The following is a 15199-nucleotide window of genomic DNA, read 5'->3' on the forward strand; positions in this document are numbered from 1 at the left end:
TCCATGTATAGTAGCGTGTATTTATCCGTGTATAATAGCGAGTATTACCCCGTGAATATTATCGTGTATAGATGCGTGTATTACTGCGTGTATATAAATGCGTTTATACACACGTTGATAAATGCAAACATACACACGAACTTAAATGCTAAAATACACGCGCTCGATTCTATTCAAATACAAGCGCGACCATACACGCGTTCGTAATATATCACGTGTATGAAACGCGTGTATGGCAGCATTGTCTTGTAGTGTTTTCTGCTGCTATACTCAGACCACAGCAATCACTAGGTGATTCATGTGTGCTTATGAAGAGAGTTGTTTGGTGATATCCTATACATTATCTGATTGCATATGTGAGCATATAGAATTCATGTTATATAAATTTTGGTCCAGGCAAAAGCAAGAGACTAGAGCAGAAAGGTGAGTCTTCCCTTTCAAAACAAAGGGAACCAGAAGAGGACAAATCTCTAGATTTGCTCCTATTTGACTTTCTTCACAAGTGCAAGGCTCAGAGGAACTTCCACATATACCACAGTATTTTCAATAGGGAGTTCACTATGAGCTCTCTTTTGGACCATCACAGAGATTTCCTTTCAGACCATTGGGATACCTTCAAACAACTGACAGAGGCAGGAAGGATTGTGGAAGGTGAAAAGGTTTTTGGGCTGAGGTACCATGTGAATAGAAGGTTTGACAGCCTGCCTGAGGAATATAAATTCAGCTGTAACTTGCACACCAGAAAGTGTAGAGTGCTTGAGAAAAACATGGCATTCCTTATGTACATTGTCTTTCAACAGCAATCTCTAGAAGAGCAAGGGCAGGAGACTGAAGAAGAAGATATATCTGTAGCGGAGGTAAAAGAGGATATTCCTATGGCAACAGATATGGCAGAGCAGGAAGAAGATATCAACCTCGAGGATGAGGGGCTGCAAGTGGCTGCTCTTGACCTTGTTCAACTGAGGACTGAAACTCTTAGGGCAGCACAGCCAGTTGAAGATTTTGATGTTCAGAGCAGCAACTATGCAGTGCCCATGCTTCCAGGTGTCTTGATTGGTGGTAAAGATTATGTTTTCCTCCATGATATAGAGTGTATGTTCAATTTGAGGGAGGACTATGCCATTTCCCTTATTGCCCAAGCTTCAAGGCTTGACAAGGAGGTTGGCATAGAGGATGACCATTCACTGCTAGCTTTGGAAACAACTTTTGATCCTGCAGAGGCCCTTACTATTTGTTTCAAAGAGGCTGAAAATTTTCAAGAGCCAGATGAAGCTACCTTCCAGCTCACCCAGGAAGCTATGAATCTCTCAGCACTTCATAAGGAAAAACTTAAAGAAGAGGTTGGACTGGAGGGGAGAGGAATAAATCTTTGGAAAGATGAACTTCTTGTTGCTGATGAAAATGAGAGGGTATGATATTATTACTTCAAATCAAATACTTTATCTTGTGTTTAAATGTTTTGTAGTTATGTATCATTGTCTCACTACAATCTTTTGATACATGGCAGCTACAAATTGAGGATGACACATTCCTCCAAAGATCAAGTGGAAGCAGGCCGGCTGGGTTTAGCAAAATGTCAAGCCTAGCTCATTATATTCATGATCTAGGCAGTGCTAAGATCTTGATTTACCATAGGCAGTTGAGCAACAATGGAGAAGCCATTGTTTACTTCTTTAAATGTTTGTCTAGGGTTTTAGGTGGACATGATCTTCCATGGCAAAAGGAAAAGATCATTTTAATAGAGAGGTTGTCTGCCATAGATATATTTGGGGATTATGTGAATAAGCAGGCCTCTAGGGCCTCTTATTTTTTGTCTTACACTTCTTATGCATTAGCATGTGGTGTTAAGGAGCCCAAATGTCTAGAGGGCTATGGAAAACACAAGCTCATAAGGTTTCGAGAGCCACCCATGATTGCATCAGGCCACACAATCCAAGAAGAAGAACACGTGGAGATAGCTGAAGACAAGGATACCCCTCTCAGACAAGCAACAGAGGCAAGCATTGATAAACAGAAAGTCGACATCAAGCCAATAAGGAAGAAAAAGAGTCCAATCAAGTTCAAAAAGAGAGTTCCGACTCGCAAGCCTTGGGAGTAATAGGATTTAGTCATCAAATATAGCACAAACATTATATTGAAGTTGAACTGATTTGTACAAAGTCTTTGATCCTCATCAGTTCCTTGTCCGTACGGACGATCAGTACCCTTTTGCATTTGTCCCATCACCGTACGACACTTCACTACTCTTCCCACACTCAAAAGCTTCTAAAAGCGTTTGACACTCAGTACTTTATTGGTAAGGATCAACAGTATGTCTAGCATAATTAAGTAGTATTGATTGAATTTTTTGTGTGTTAATATATGGATGTATTGATGCTTGTTAATATAGATCACATGTTTCACAAAAGAAATACTTTTGATGGAGTCTCAAAACATATAGGCATAACACCAAGAGTCACTTGTTCCACAAAATAAAAATCTATTGATTGAGTTTGAAAACATGTGGACATAACACCAATAAGTTACAAACTGCTATTCATGTTTACTTGTCCATTTATGGTTTCTAAATATCTTCAAATCCCTCCACTGTCTATGTCTCTCTGCTGCCATTGAATTGTCCAAAGTTTGTCTTCGTCTTTGCTTTTGGGCTAGAATAAAAGCAAGATTGACTTTGGAACTAGCAACTTTTCTTTTAGCATGCAACCTTTGTAGAATGCCTCGGTAAAACCATTGGAAGACTTCCTTCAGACTATTTGCCTTTTGACTCCCTCCATAGTGTTGTGTGTGTCTGAAAAATGCATTACGTGCCATGTAGTGAGACTTCTCCATGCCTTGGGTAGACCAAATTGCTGGGCATCCATACTTTTTGACAAAATAGGGAAGGTGGTTGTAGATGATATGCTGTTTTCACAAAGACATAAGAATGCATAGTAAGTTATAAAAGAAAAGAGGATCACACTTAAGTAAAAGAAGAAGACATCACTTTACCATGTAGTGAGTTATATTGCAGGCTGTCCATACCTCTTTCATTGACTTCCCAAAATGTTTAATTGCCTCTTCAAAGTTCTTGTAATCACTCTTTGTCCATGTTACATTGTCACAGAACATGAAGAGTTGATCAAGAGACCTCCACACCTCTGCCTTCACATTTCGTGCTTCCCCGTCTGCCTCATGATCTTTCACGGCATTATGGACTTGCTTCCACAATCCATAACTAATCCTTGAAACTGTTCTACCTTGCCTTACTTGCTTACTATTGTGTTTGGGTCAAGACAAGAATCTTCTTGCCTTTACACCACCAATAGAGGGCTTGATTGGTACCTCCTTGCCATTGGTAGACTTTTTAAAATCCTTTGTGATATGAACATCACCTCCATGCAGACCTATATCGGATAACACTTTTTCCAATGCATGAAGAGCATCCTTTCTATTTCTTTCGGGACAAAGTTTCCAAGCAAATCCAATATACAAAAATACCAATTTCTCAATAATTTTACATAGAGCATGCAATGTGCATATGTGAACATTACATAGTGGAATGTCAAGAATGGCCTTGAAGTCAGGGTCAACTTTATCTCTATTAGGTGCTCTCTTCCACCATTTGGAATCCATTACTTGAGCTGATTCTTTGCAGTAAAGACAAGGAGACTTTGAGTTACCTCCTTTACTAACGTTATACATGCACTTAAGTCTTTTAAGATCCCCCGCCATATGCCACTCTACTTGAAAATCACCTTTTCCTGCAACATGGAGATTCTCTCCTTACACTTGTCTTTTAATTATTCTTGGTATTTCCGTGTGGTGAAACACCCAATCTAGTGTTTCATGGTCTTCTGTCTTTACCTGTGATTATACAAAATAAAAGTCTTACTATAAAAGATTTGAAAACATTGACTAAAATCAAGTACGAAATAAAAAATGATCATACCTGGAATGAGCCCAACCACCATAAGTGTTTCTCCAACTGCACACTAAAATACTTCGAACTCGCTTCATTCAATGATGTATCAAGTGCTCCATTCATCAATGTGATAGTAATCCTTTCCATTTTCTTTTCCTTTACAACCTCACACTCATCCAGTTTGATAACAAATTTCAAAATGCCTTTGCACTCTTCAAATGTTATTCCATAAAACTCGACCATTCTTCTTTGAAGTTGTTGTAGATCTACAAATATATTGTTCCAAGGGTCATACACAGTGGTTCCTTTAGCACCATGAAATATTTCTTCAATATGGATATATGGTCCAATAAACTCATCTATACTTTCATTCAAATGATCTCTTATCTTCCACACTGTTGCTGGATTTGGCAGTAAAACTCGTTTAATCCTTTGATCTCTCAAAGTTGAGGATATCGCATGGAAAATCGAACTATATCCCTTCCTGCTAACTCCACTAACATCAAGAGCCTCTTGGATTGTAGTACCATCAACTTGATTATTGGATATAAAGTCCTCTACAACATTGCGTTTAATTATTTTGTATTTTTTTTCTTCAATCAAACCTTTTGCTACACCACAAGAAAGCAATCCTTTCATTTGTTTAACTGGAAGAAGGTTGGGATCCATATTTTTTTTTGCAGGCTCCAATAATTTCCTATAGTAACAATATAGTAACAACACAATATGCCTATATTATTCAACACTTCCAATCCTGTTTTGCAATAATTTCCTATAGTAACAACACAATATGCCTATATTATTCAACACTTCCAATCCTGTTTTGCATTAATGGACAAAATAGATATAGTCATTTGAGAGCATTTTTTGAGTTTAAAAAATAAAAAATTGCAAACTAACCTTGCTTCCTGAATTCTTCGCTTTCATCCACCAGTCCCAGCCTTCAAATTTGCAATGTTTTTAATCTTCCTGCTTCGTTGTCTGTCTCCAAGCATGGTTCTCTTCCTTCTTGATCTTGTTAACTCTTTTTTACTCTTTGAATGCTCCTCAATTTCATTCTGCAAAACTGCTGCTCCAATTTTGCACGAATAGCTATCTCTTGAATCCTGGCTCCCTTTTCTTGTAGGTACATTGTTTTATATGTTTCTGCAAATGCAGACTGTGCTGAAATATAACCAAGAAGTCCATTTTGTCCATCGCCCGCAAACCTCAGTAGTGTGGTTGGATTGACAAATGAAGGTGTAGAGTTTTTAACTAGACATTTTGGATATATACTTCCATCACACCATAAGTCAATATGTTGGAGCCCTTCTCTTCTCATATTTTCCCGTTGTTGAGCATTTAGCACCGTATCCGTTCGTCTTTTTTATGCTGGAGCATATTGTTCTTCTAAATCGATGTGAAGATGGTATAATCGCTTCTTCTGAGATTGTAACTCACTAGTATCGGCCATTTTTTGTGCTTCTGAGGTTGCAAAGTTGGCTTGTCAATCTCATAGTCTTTTTGTAACATGAATTGTGGAAGTGTGGCGGTATCCATACAATCATTAAGTTCATTGATGGATTCTTTATGAGAGGCCTGCACACGTCGTCAAAAGAGATGCGAAATCTTTGAGAAACAAAAAAAATTAAGGAGATATTTAATGCAAAATCGTGTTAGTTAGACAAAAGATTATCTTATTCTTTTCTGAACTGACAGTTCAGTGGTCCTTACTGACAGTTCTGAGCCACGTTTCCATATTTTATTATTTTTGAGATCTTTTAGGATAGAAATAAATCGAAAAATAGTGAATTTCTTACAGGGCCCCAAAATGAGCTCCGTTTTTCCCTAATGCTTTCAAACATGCTTATGAGTGTCTGCCTCATATCATTAGATCCCATCATCTCAAGACAAGATAGATGTTTTGAACATCTTGAAGTCTTTTCCAAGATTTCTAATGCATATTTTCTCTACTATCTCTCTATCTTAAGTAGCTCATCAATCATGGGCAATTGATCTCATATACCTCTGATCTTTGCAAGATGGTCAAAACCTGAAAAGCTCTTCTTCTCAATTGTATGAAACTCTTATTTAAATTTTATCTTCTTGCCAAACTTTGACACACTTTCAAACATGCTTGAGAGTGTCCCACATTTTAGTAACTAATTTACAATGTTTGATGTGTGGAAGTATTCCTGGACTCACTATGGGAGCAATAATACTCGTCACCTTCTTGTCCTTTAATAATTGCCATGCTTTGACATCAATTTCATGGTTTCTTTATTAACATCTACTAGAGACATCCATAACATCGATTGCCAAGCACCTTACTAGCTTCACCAATTTTAACTAAAGTCACTAGAAATGCCAAATTTCATTAGAAATATGTGTTTATATTATATTATTGTGCATGTGTGATCACCACTTGTGTATTAAAGGCACACCACGGGATCTTAGGTAGAGATTACTAGTTGTGAATTAGGTGTTTGCACAAGCTAGAGTGGCTGAATGAGCACTAGGGCCTAATTGTTAACTTTAGCCGCCCAAGTGTATAAACCCTAGAAGCCACACATAAAAGGCAAAATGTAACTATCACCACTCATTCTCTTATACATAATGTAAGTAAGTGATATTTTGTCTCTTCTATTCTTGCTTATCTCTTCTGTGTGGTGAGCTCTTGTGTTCTCCATTGTGTGATTGAGTGAGAGAGAGAGTGAAGGCCAAACTTGTATTGGAGTGCGGGAGCGGTGGACATAGTAGAACTCTCGGGTGCTCTTGCACGGCAAGACTACCTACGAGAGTCCCAATCGACCTACGTTCATGAGGTGAGTGACACACCTTGATCGTGCATTTGTGTCTTAGATCAAGACTGGTTGGTTTCTTGGTTGATCTATTGTGCTTCCTAATGCGAAAGGGAAAATCCCCACCACATGTGGTTTCACCCTGCACCCTTTCCATGGTGCTAGGGCCACTCAGCCTTCATGAAAGTTGTTGAGTCTTACAAAATTGATCATCTCTTCCTTCGGCTTCTCACATTCTAGTAGTTCATGTTTGGCATTGTGTCAGCTTCAATGAGTATACCCCCCCATAGATCATAAGACTGAAAGAATATTTTTATTTTGAATGTCCAAGCCTGATAATTATTCTTTTAAGATTTTTAATGGTGTTGATTTGTACCTCTCTCATGATGAGAAGGATCTAAGTGCCGATGTAAAGAGTAAAATAAGTGAAGGCTAAAGAGAAGAGATAATCTAGGGGTCGTTGAGGTTTGAGTTCCAAAGTCTTATTGTTGATTGCACCTTCCAAGCCTTGATTATGCACTATGTAAACCCTTGCACAACTTGTTTCCTTTTTTATTTTATTTTTACTTTCATCCTCAAAGGAACAAATTTGCCAAATTTTCAAGCTTTTTAAAAACCAAAAACTATGCGGCTTTCTTCTACATCGACTTGATGCTCTTTGCTAGCCTTATATTATTAAGCTATGTCATACAGTTTTGAGCTTTCTCAAAAAAATTTAAATGCCTCCTTCATAAACTACCTCCAATGATGATATATCCTTATGAAAAAAACAAGTGCACTAAACAATAATGCTCTTTTGATGTTGTCATCGTTTCACTTCACAAATCAACCATTGGCTGCAAGCTGGCTGCTCTGATACCAGTGCTTGAACGTTGACTTTGTTATTATGATTGGTTTAATTGCCTTATATACATGTTTATAAAAAGCAAATCGTCTTTCTCAAAAAATCTAAAGGGTGCTTTCCTATTTTACAATTGCTATCCAAAATAATTAGCTAAGGGCTTCTTTCTATGTGTTACATTACTTGAGCTACTTTTCTTTAATATAAAGAACTTAAAGCTTAAGTAATTAAAAAGTGAGAATCTCTTCCATGAAGTTGGTTGTATATGGAGAGTGAGAACCTCTCTCTCGAACCAATGAAAAAGCCTTACACACATTTTTTAAGCTTGAATTTAAAATAGCTACTCAGGCCAAGCTTTGCATTAAAGGTTGAAATTTGCTAAGGCCAAGAGAGGTGCCACAACTCTTCCAAGTTCTAGCTATCAACTAAGTTATCATGAGATATGAGGTCATCTTCTAACCTCTTTTCAAAGCCCATTAAAACATTACACGGGCCCATTATGATTCTTTATATTTCCACCACTAGTAGCCATGAACTAAAACTTAGGATTCTTTATATAGGACCAGAGGATGAGAGATCTCCTCGTATGATTATCTAAGCTCCTAATCTTGAGGGCTTCACCTAAAATATGTAAGTATAGCACGTGAGTTCAAATGAAGGGGTTTCTTAATTAAAAAATTTAAGGTAAATTTATAGAAATACATTTACAGAAGGGTTTTTTTAATCAAAGTTTAAAAAATTCATGTCATAAAGAAAAAGGGGTCATTTTTTTCATGAAAATTCATAGGTACGGGTTTTTTAAAATACCCCTTGAACCTACATGATACATAGGGTTTCTTAGTAGTATACCCCCCAAGCCCCTAATGTAGGACCAAAGCTCTAGTCTCATATTAGGGACTTCCATCTAGGACCAGAGCTCTCCTCTACCAAGTTAGTTATTGAAGCCCCATTAACATTCAAAAGCTAACAGCATTCATCGTCCATGTGCATTTTAATCAATATAAATCCCCCTAAAGGTTGGTAATAGTAACTACTATGGGTTCAAGAAGATCCCTATGAACCAAAGTCATCAGTTTACTATATCCATGTTGCCATTCGCAGATCCTTGTGTGAACCGAAGTCATCACCTCACTATCCTATCTTTCTTACCAAAATAGCTTATGTTGTTGCAAGAGCCAAACCTTAAGCTTCTTGTCATTTTAAAATTTTTAAAAGGGGTCCTTTCTCTTTGTGAATTAGCTTATGTCACTGTCAGAGCAAAACCTTAAGCTTCTTGCCATTTTATACTTTTAAAAGGCGTCTTTTCACCTTGTCAATTAGCCCTTTAAAATTTTAGAAGCACCATTTCATTGAGAAATTATTATGGGACCCCCTTGTTCCCTATTAAGAGTCTTGCAACATCATGGTCTCATCTTCCATTTGAAAGGGTTTACATCCAAACATGGATAGGGTTTACATCCAAACTTTTTATAAGGTCTTCTAAAAGGCCGTAATACATCTAGACTTCTTATCTTTTTAAATCAAGGGATGGGCTACACTTTTTGAGATGATCCAATGATATTGATAAATCTTCTTGCAATACTCTTATCATTAAGTTGTATGTATCTCTATTGAAGTAGAAATAAACACTTGATACATAAGCAAATGCATCAACAATAACTCTATGACCATTTGAACTACCATCAAAGCTATGAGTGGCGGGTTTATGTAACTCATCACCACTTAAATCATCGCTTGAGTCATCTGTAGAATAGGGAAGGGACATATCACTAGCTTCCTCACAAAATAGATCATCCATGTCCTCTATGAACCTAATACAAAAAGATATAACATGAAGTGAAGTACCCTAAGAGCAAATGGAGATAAAAGAATCCATTGTTGTGATTCACATTAACCCCATGGAGATTCATGAAACATGAAAGCAAAGGAATGGAGAAGGAAGTCATCAAAAAAGATTTTGTTTTTTGACTGTAAATATTAATCTCGGGATCCCGAGATTAACTGTTTTTCTCGAGATTAATTTGGTAGTTGGCATCATTTACTCAATGAAAGTACTAAATTTAATGTGAATATTCTCTTAAGAGAATAATATCTTACAAATAATCTGAACTTTTAATGATGACAACCACATTCTCTCCCCGCTATTCCACGTCGTCAAAGATTAATCTCGGGATAAAAAATTAATCTCGAGATCGGGATAAAAAATTAATCTCGAGATCCCGAGATTAATTTTTTAGCCCGAGATTAATTTTTCGGATCAACGATCCCGATTAACCGACGGGGCCGCCTTTTCATAGGGACCCTTGATCCATGCCTCCCATCCCGTGTGACTTATAGGGGAGGCGGAAACATGCTCGTTGGGCCGACCCATATTGAATTTGCGTATAAAGCACGCTCGTACTGAAACCGAAGACACGTACTATTACCCCCGGTGGTGGTGCTGGTGGTGCTGCTGCTCTGCTGCTGCTGTTATTATTATATCAAACACACGCATTCATGGCTCGTACAAAGCAGACTGCTCGCAGGTCCACTGGCGGCAAGGGCCCGCGCAAGGAGCTCGCCACCAAGGTGTTCATCATCATAAAAAAGCTCATCTCGGCGTAAATCACTTTCTTTGATAACAACCATGCGTGGTATAATCTTTTAACTGATAATTGATGCCCATGCATTCAGGCTGCGGCGGCGAGAACACATGCGGGAGTGAAACGCCCGCACCGCTTTCGCCCAGGAACGGTGGCTCTAAGGTACGTACGTCCTTGCGTTAATAAATAGATTGATTCGACCTAATTGTGTTATATAGAATTACTACTGACGTCTGCGCCGTCACGTACATGCGGTTGCAGAGAGATCCGAAAGTACCAGAAGACCACCGAGCTCCTACTTCGAAAACTGCCTTTCCAAAGGCTAGTACGCGAAATAGCGGCAGAGCACAAGGCATGTCAAGCTTGTAAATGGGTTTCTCAAAGCGCTGTTTGCTTGTGTAATTTCTTGTGGGATGCAAATTAGCGTTTGCTTTGCTTATTTGCCAGAGTTACGTTGACGATATCCATATGCTCCTCTTATTTGATTGCAGCCTGATGTGCGCTTCCAGTCGCACGCTGTGCTTGCGATTCAGGAAGCCGCAGAGGCTTACCTTGTCGGACTCTTCGAGGACGCCAACCTCTGCGCTATTCATGCCAAGCGCGTTACCATCATGCCCAAAGACATCCAGCTTGCAAGGCGTCTCAGGGGGGAGAGAGCTTAAAACTAATACTTTTTCAAGCAAGTATGATTCGCACGCCCCAAGAGATTCCGCTCTAAGATCGGCCTATTGAATGACTGTTCTCTTTTTCAAGAATTCTGATTCTGCTCTCTAAGATCGGCTTATGAATGCATTGTTCATTGTTTGGAATTACTATTCTCTTTTCCAAGAATTCTAATACATACACAAACACATATTCGCACACTCAGCGCCTAACTAATCTAGCGTACATTCTTAACAACTCCCATCAGGCCATAGTTCATCTCTTAACATCTCAAGAGCTCCCTTTTTCAAAGCTTTAGTTAGTAGACAAGAAATCTCTCTAGTCACATGTGTTCAAATATATCATACACGAGTCCATGTGAGTTGGTTGTTTTGAGATATCTAAAGTGTTTTAAATGCACCAAGATGTGGTTTTCTAGAATAATGTAGGAACTGACACAAGATTCCCTACCATTGGTTGTCTATAGATTCAAATGTCCTTAAATAGCTTGTCTCTGTCAAATTATTGTTATATATTTTCTTCAAATGGAGTTGATATGGATTTTGGTATCATACACTAAAGGGGATAAAGTATTGGAATTCCAACAAATCCTTTTATAGGTTGGCTCATCTTATAACTTATAAAAGTACTAGTGTGGTCATGTAGTTGAGACAAATCAATGTAAATGGTCAAACCATACAATTTTTCAATAGAGGCTCTTAATTTCTCCCAAATTCTTGTTACATACTCTTGAAAGTTGTTAAATCATGATTAAATTATTTACAACTTGCAGATCATAAGCAAAACCGTACCTTTATGTCAAATGCATTGATTTTTGCCACCTCCTTGAATGACTCAGAGAAAAATATCAATGTTTTATAACCTAAGTGATCAATTCCTAGTTAACCTAGCGATATGAAGCCATGCATGCACATCATCCTTATGCGAATTTCCTAATACATCATCTCATCAATTTTCATGTCAATCCCATGTCATATTCTCCATAAAAATAATCTTCCACTTTGGTGTATGTTTTTCATTCTCTGTAGTTATCAAAGTACACCCCTTGACAAAAAATGAGTAATGCCACACTCTATATGAAAGCCATTATCAAGCTATACTACTAATACTTTCTTAGAATATCTCCTCAAGTTATCCATTATCTTGGATAAACATGCACATTATTACATGTTTCATACATGTCCTCCATGTAGAGGCCTAAGGACGCATGTCCTAACTATCTTGGATGATCCAATATATATTTACCTTAAAAGTTCTAGATTAACCTCCTATCTTTGATGGGTAAAACTTTCTTGCATTCTTAACAAGTAATCCCATCACTACATAGTTCATCTCTTAAAATATGAAGAGCTCTCTTTTTGAAGGATTTAGCTGAAGGATTTAGCTAGTAGACATGAAATCTCTAGTTTCATGTGTTCAATTCTATTATACATGATCATGTCCATGTAATTTGGTTGTTTTGAGACATCTAAAGTGTTTTAAAATCACCAATATCTAGTTTTCTAGAATAATGTAGGAACTAACTTACAATGGTACAAGGTCCATTATGGTTCATCTTGTGAGAACACTAGACTTAAATGTTCCTAAATACCTTGCCTCTATCAAATTATTGTTTTAACTTTTTTCAAATAGAGTTGATATGGATTCAAGTTTCATTCACTAAAAATTCCTTAAGCATGTCCATAACACATAGTTTCTCTGACTACATGTAAATTTTTAAATACTTTAAAGCCCAAAAGATGTTTGAGATTGATCACTTATATTGTTCATTTCTAACACCTTTGGTAGCTCCTCCTTCAAACTTTTTTATCTTAATTACATTATTACTAATGGTAATGACACATGGACAAACGAGTTTTTGACATCTAGTCATTGCATACATTATCAAAAGAGTTTGTTGTTTTGTATCTTCTACAATCATACTTCTGATCGTTTTAATCTTTAGCATTTGGTTTGTTTGGGCATACGATACCTCTGCAATTATTTTTAATTTGAATATTTTGATGGTGCATGAGAGTTAGGTTTTATCTTATAAATCCACTTCCACCCTATGTCTCTCTTGCTTTAATCTTAATACAGTTTTTATTTCCTAGTTAAATCTGGTGGTTCAACATAGTGTGTGATGTATTTTCTAGGAATGTATACGGATAACTCATATAATCATTGTGTGTCAAGAACATCCTTCGTTGTCAACTCAACCCTTTCTCCATCTACTTAAATGATGATTTAATTATGGCTTGCATTGATCACGACAATACTGATGATGTTATATCAAGTTCCTCTTCTGGTATTAGGGATGTGTACATCCACCTTATTTACTGAACTAGAAATCGCCTAATGTATCTACATTTGTACGCAAAACCACAAGAAAAGTAATCCAATTTTGACACTCATGTGCTATCTTACATTTATTTTAACAACCTCACGAAATTACACACCCATTGTCCATATGTAGTCTAGAATAATACCTTTTGCAAATACATAAGACCTTTTGCCATATACATAAAACCATTTGCCATAGACATAAAAGAAACCGAAGAAAATGAATGTCTCTTATTAAAAGACAAAGTACTCTATTTGTCTTTCTATACTTTCTAGTTCTATCACTTAGAGTATTATATAAAAGAAACTATAAAATGTTTTTTGTTGTACAATTTAGAAATATTGAGTTTCTCTCTCTCTCTCTCTCTCTCTCTCTCTCTGTCTCTCTCTCTATCATAGACATTTGCATAGATCCGTTTATAATAGGTTGGGTCATGTGTTGAAATTTTGGAATTGATAAAGTACTAGTGTGATCATGTAGCTGAGACAAATCAATGTAAATGGTCAAAGCATGCAATTGTAGAGGCTCTTAATGTTTCCCAACTTCTTGTTGAATACTCTTGAAAGTTATTACATCATGATTACATTATCCAAAACTTGCAAATGATGATCAAAACCCTACCTTTATTTCAAATGGATTGATTTTTGTCACCTCCTTGAATGACTTATAGAAAAATATCAATGTTTTATAACCTAAGTGATCAATTCCTAGTTATTCTAGTGATATAAAGCCATGCATGCACATCATCCTTAAGAAAAATTCCTAATATATCATTTGGTCGATTTTCATGTCAAGCCCATGTCATATGCTCCATAAAACTAATCATCCACTTTGATGTATGTTTTTGGTTAAATTTCACGGTTCAACATAGTGTGATATATTTTCTAGAAATGTATATGGATAACTCATATAATCATTGTATGTTAAGAACATCCTTAGTTGCCAACTCAACCCTTTTTCCATCTATTTAAATGATAATTTAATTATGGCTTGCATTGATGATGACAATACTGGTGATATTATCTCAGGATCCTCTTCTAGTATTAAGGATGTGTACATCCACCTTATTTACTGAACTAGAAATTGCCTAATGTATTTACATTTATGCACAACACCACAAGAAAAGTAATCCAATTTTGACACTCGTGTGCTATCTTACATTTATTTTAACAACCTCAAGGAGTTACACACCCATTATCAATATGTATTCTAGAATAAGACCTTTTGCATATACATAAGACCTTTTGCCATAGACATAAAAGAAACCTAAATAAATTAATGTCTAACATTCAAAGACAAAGTACTATATTTATCTTTATATACTATGTAGTTGTATCACTTGGAGTATTATAATACAGAAACTATAAAATGTTTTTTGTTGTACAATTTAAAAATCTTGAATTTCTCTCTCTCTCTCTCTCTCTCTCTCTCTCTCTCTCTCTCTCTCTCTCTCTCTCTCTCTCTCTCTCTCTCTTAGTCTCTTTCTCTCTCTCTATCACACACACTTGCACACACTATAAAATAATTTTTGTTGCACACTTTAGAAATCATGATTTTATCTCTCTCTTTCTCTCTAAGCTCTCTCTCTCTCTCTCTCTCTCTCTCTCTCTCTCTCTCTCTCTCTCCGTCTCTCCATCTCTCGTTCTAGCACACACACACACACACAAATGCACTTGAACACACACTTGCTTCTCATATGTCCCTTTTTTAAATATTTGGAGCATCACAACAAGTATAGTTCGATCATCACTAAGTATTAGATGTACATAGTGACAAATTCCGGCCTACTTCATGTTGATGAGCAATCACCATTACCAATGGTTACTTGGTTAGGTCACACAATTTGGACCAAGAAGCCTAGAAAGCCCAAATACACCACCGCACAATACTAAGTTACTTACCAATGGTTACTTGGTTATGTGACACAATTCGGACCAACAAGCCTAGAAAGACTAAATACACTAACAAGCACAAGACTAATCAACTATAGTGCACTCACCTTTGTTGTGTCGTTATAGGAACTTGAATTATTACATGCAGTCTTGGAGAAGAAGCAACAATCTTGTAGCAAAGTAGCACTTAGGAAGACTACCTCTTGTCACCACTTGA

At 36.8% G+C, this 15199-nt stretch overlaps 1 protein-coding gene across 1 annotated transcript; it reads left to right on the forward strand.

Moving 5' to 3' along the window:
* The first annotated feature begins 10018 nt into the window (after positions 1-10018).
* Positions 10019-10989, forward strand: LOC147638698 (histone H3.3-like). The gene is made up of 4 exons (XM_086796229.1): positions 10019-10090; positions 10196-10266; positions 10366-10456; positions 10596-10989. Exons 1-4 carry the CDS (start codon positions 10019-10021, stop codon positions 10764-10766), a joined length of 405 nt encoding a protein of 134 aa, XP_086652355.1. The 3' UTR covers positions 10767-10989.
* The last annotated feature ends 4210 nt before the right edge of the window (positions 10990-15199 follow it).

The sequence above is a fragment of the Cibotium barometz genome, chromosome 5 (assembly GCF_041138505.1).
Source record: "Cibotium barometz isolate CiBa-2024 chromosome 5, ASM4113850v1, whole genome shotgun sequence".
Classification (NCBI taxonomy): Eukaryota; Viridiplantae; Streptophyta; class Polypodiopsida; order Cyatheales; family Cibotiaceae; genus Cibotium; species Cibotium barometz.

Coding starts and splice junctions, on each gene's coding strand:
- LOC147638698 (XM_086796229.1), top strand. CDS start 10,019: ATGGCTCGTACAAAGCAGACTGCTCGCAGGTCCACTGGCGGCAAGGGC. Junction 10,091..10,195: donor GCAAGGAGCTCGCCACCAAG/GTGTTCATCATC, acceptor CCATGCATTCAG/GCTGCGGCGGCGAGAACACA. Junction 10,457..10,595: donor AAATAGCGGCAGAGCACAAG/GCATGTCAAGCT, acceptor ATTTGATTGCAG/CCTGATGTGCGCTTCCAGTC.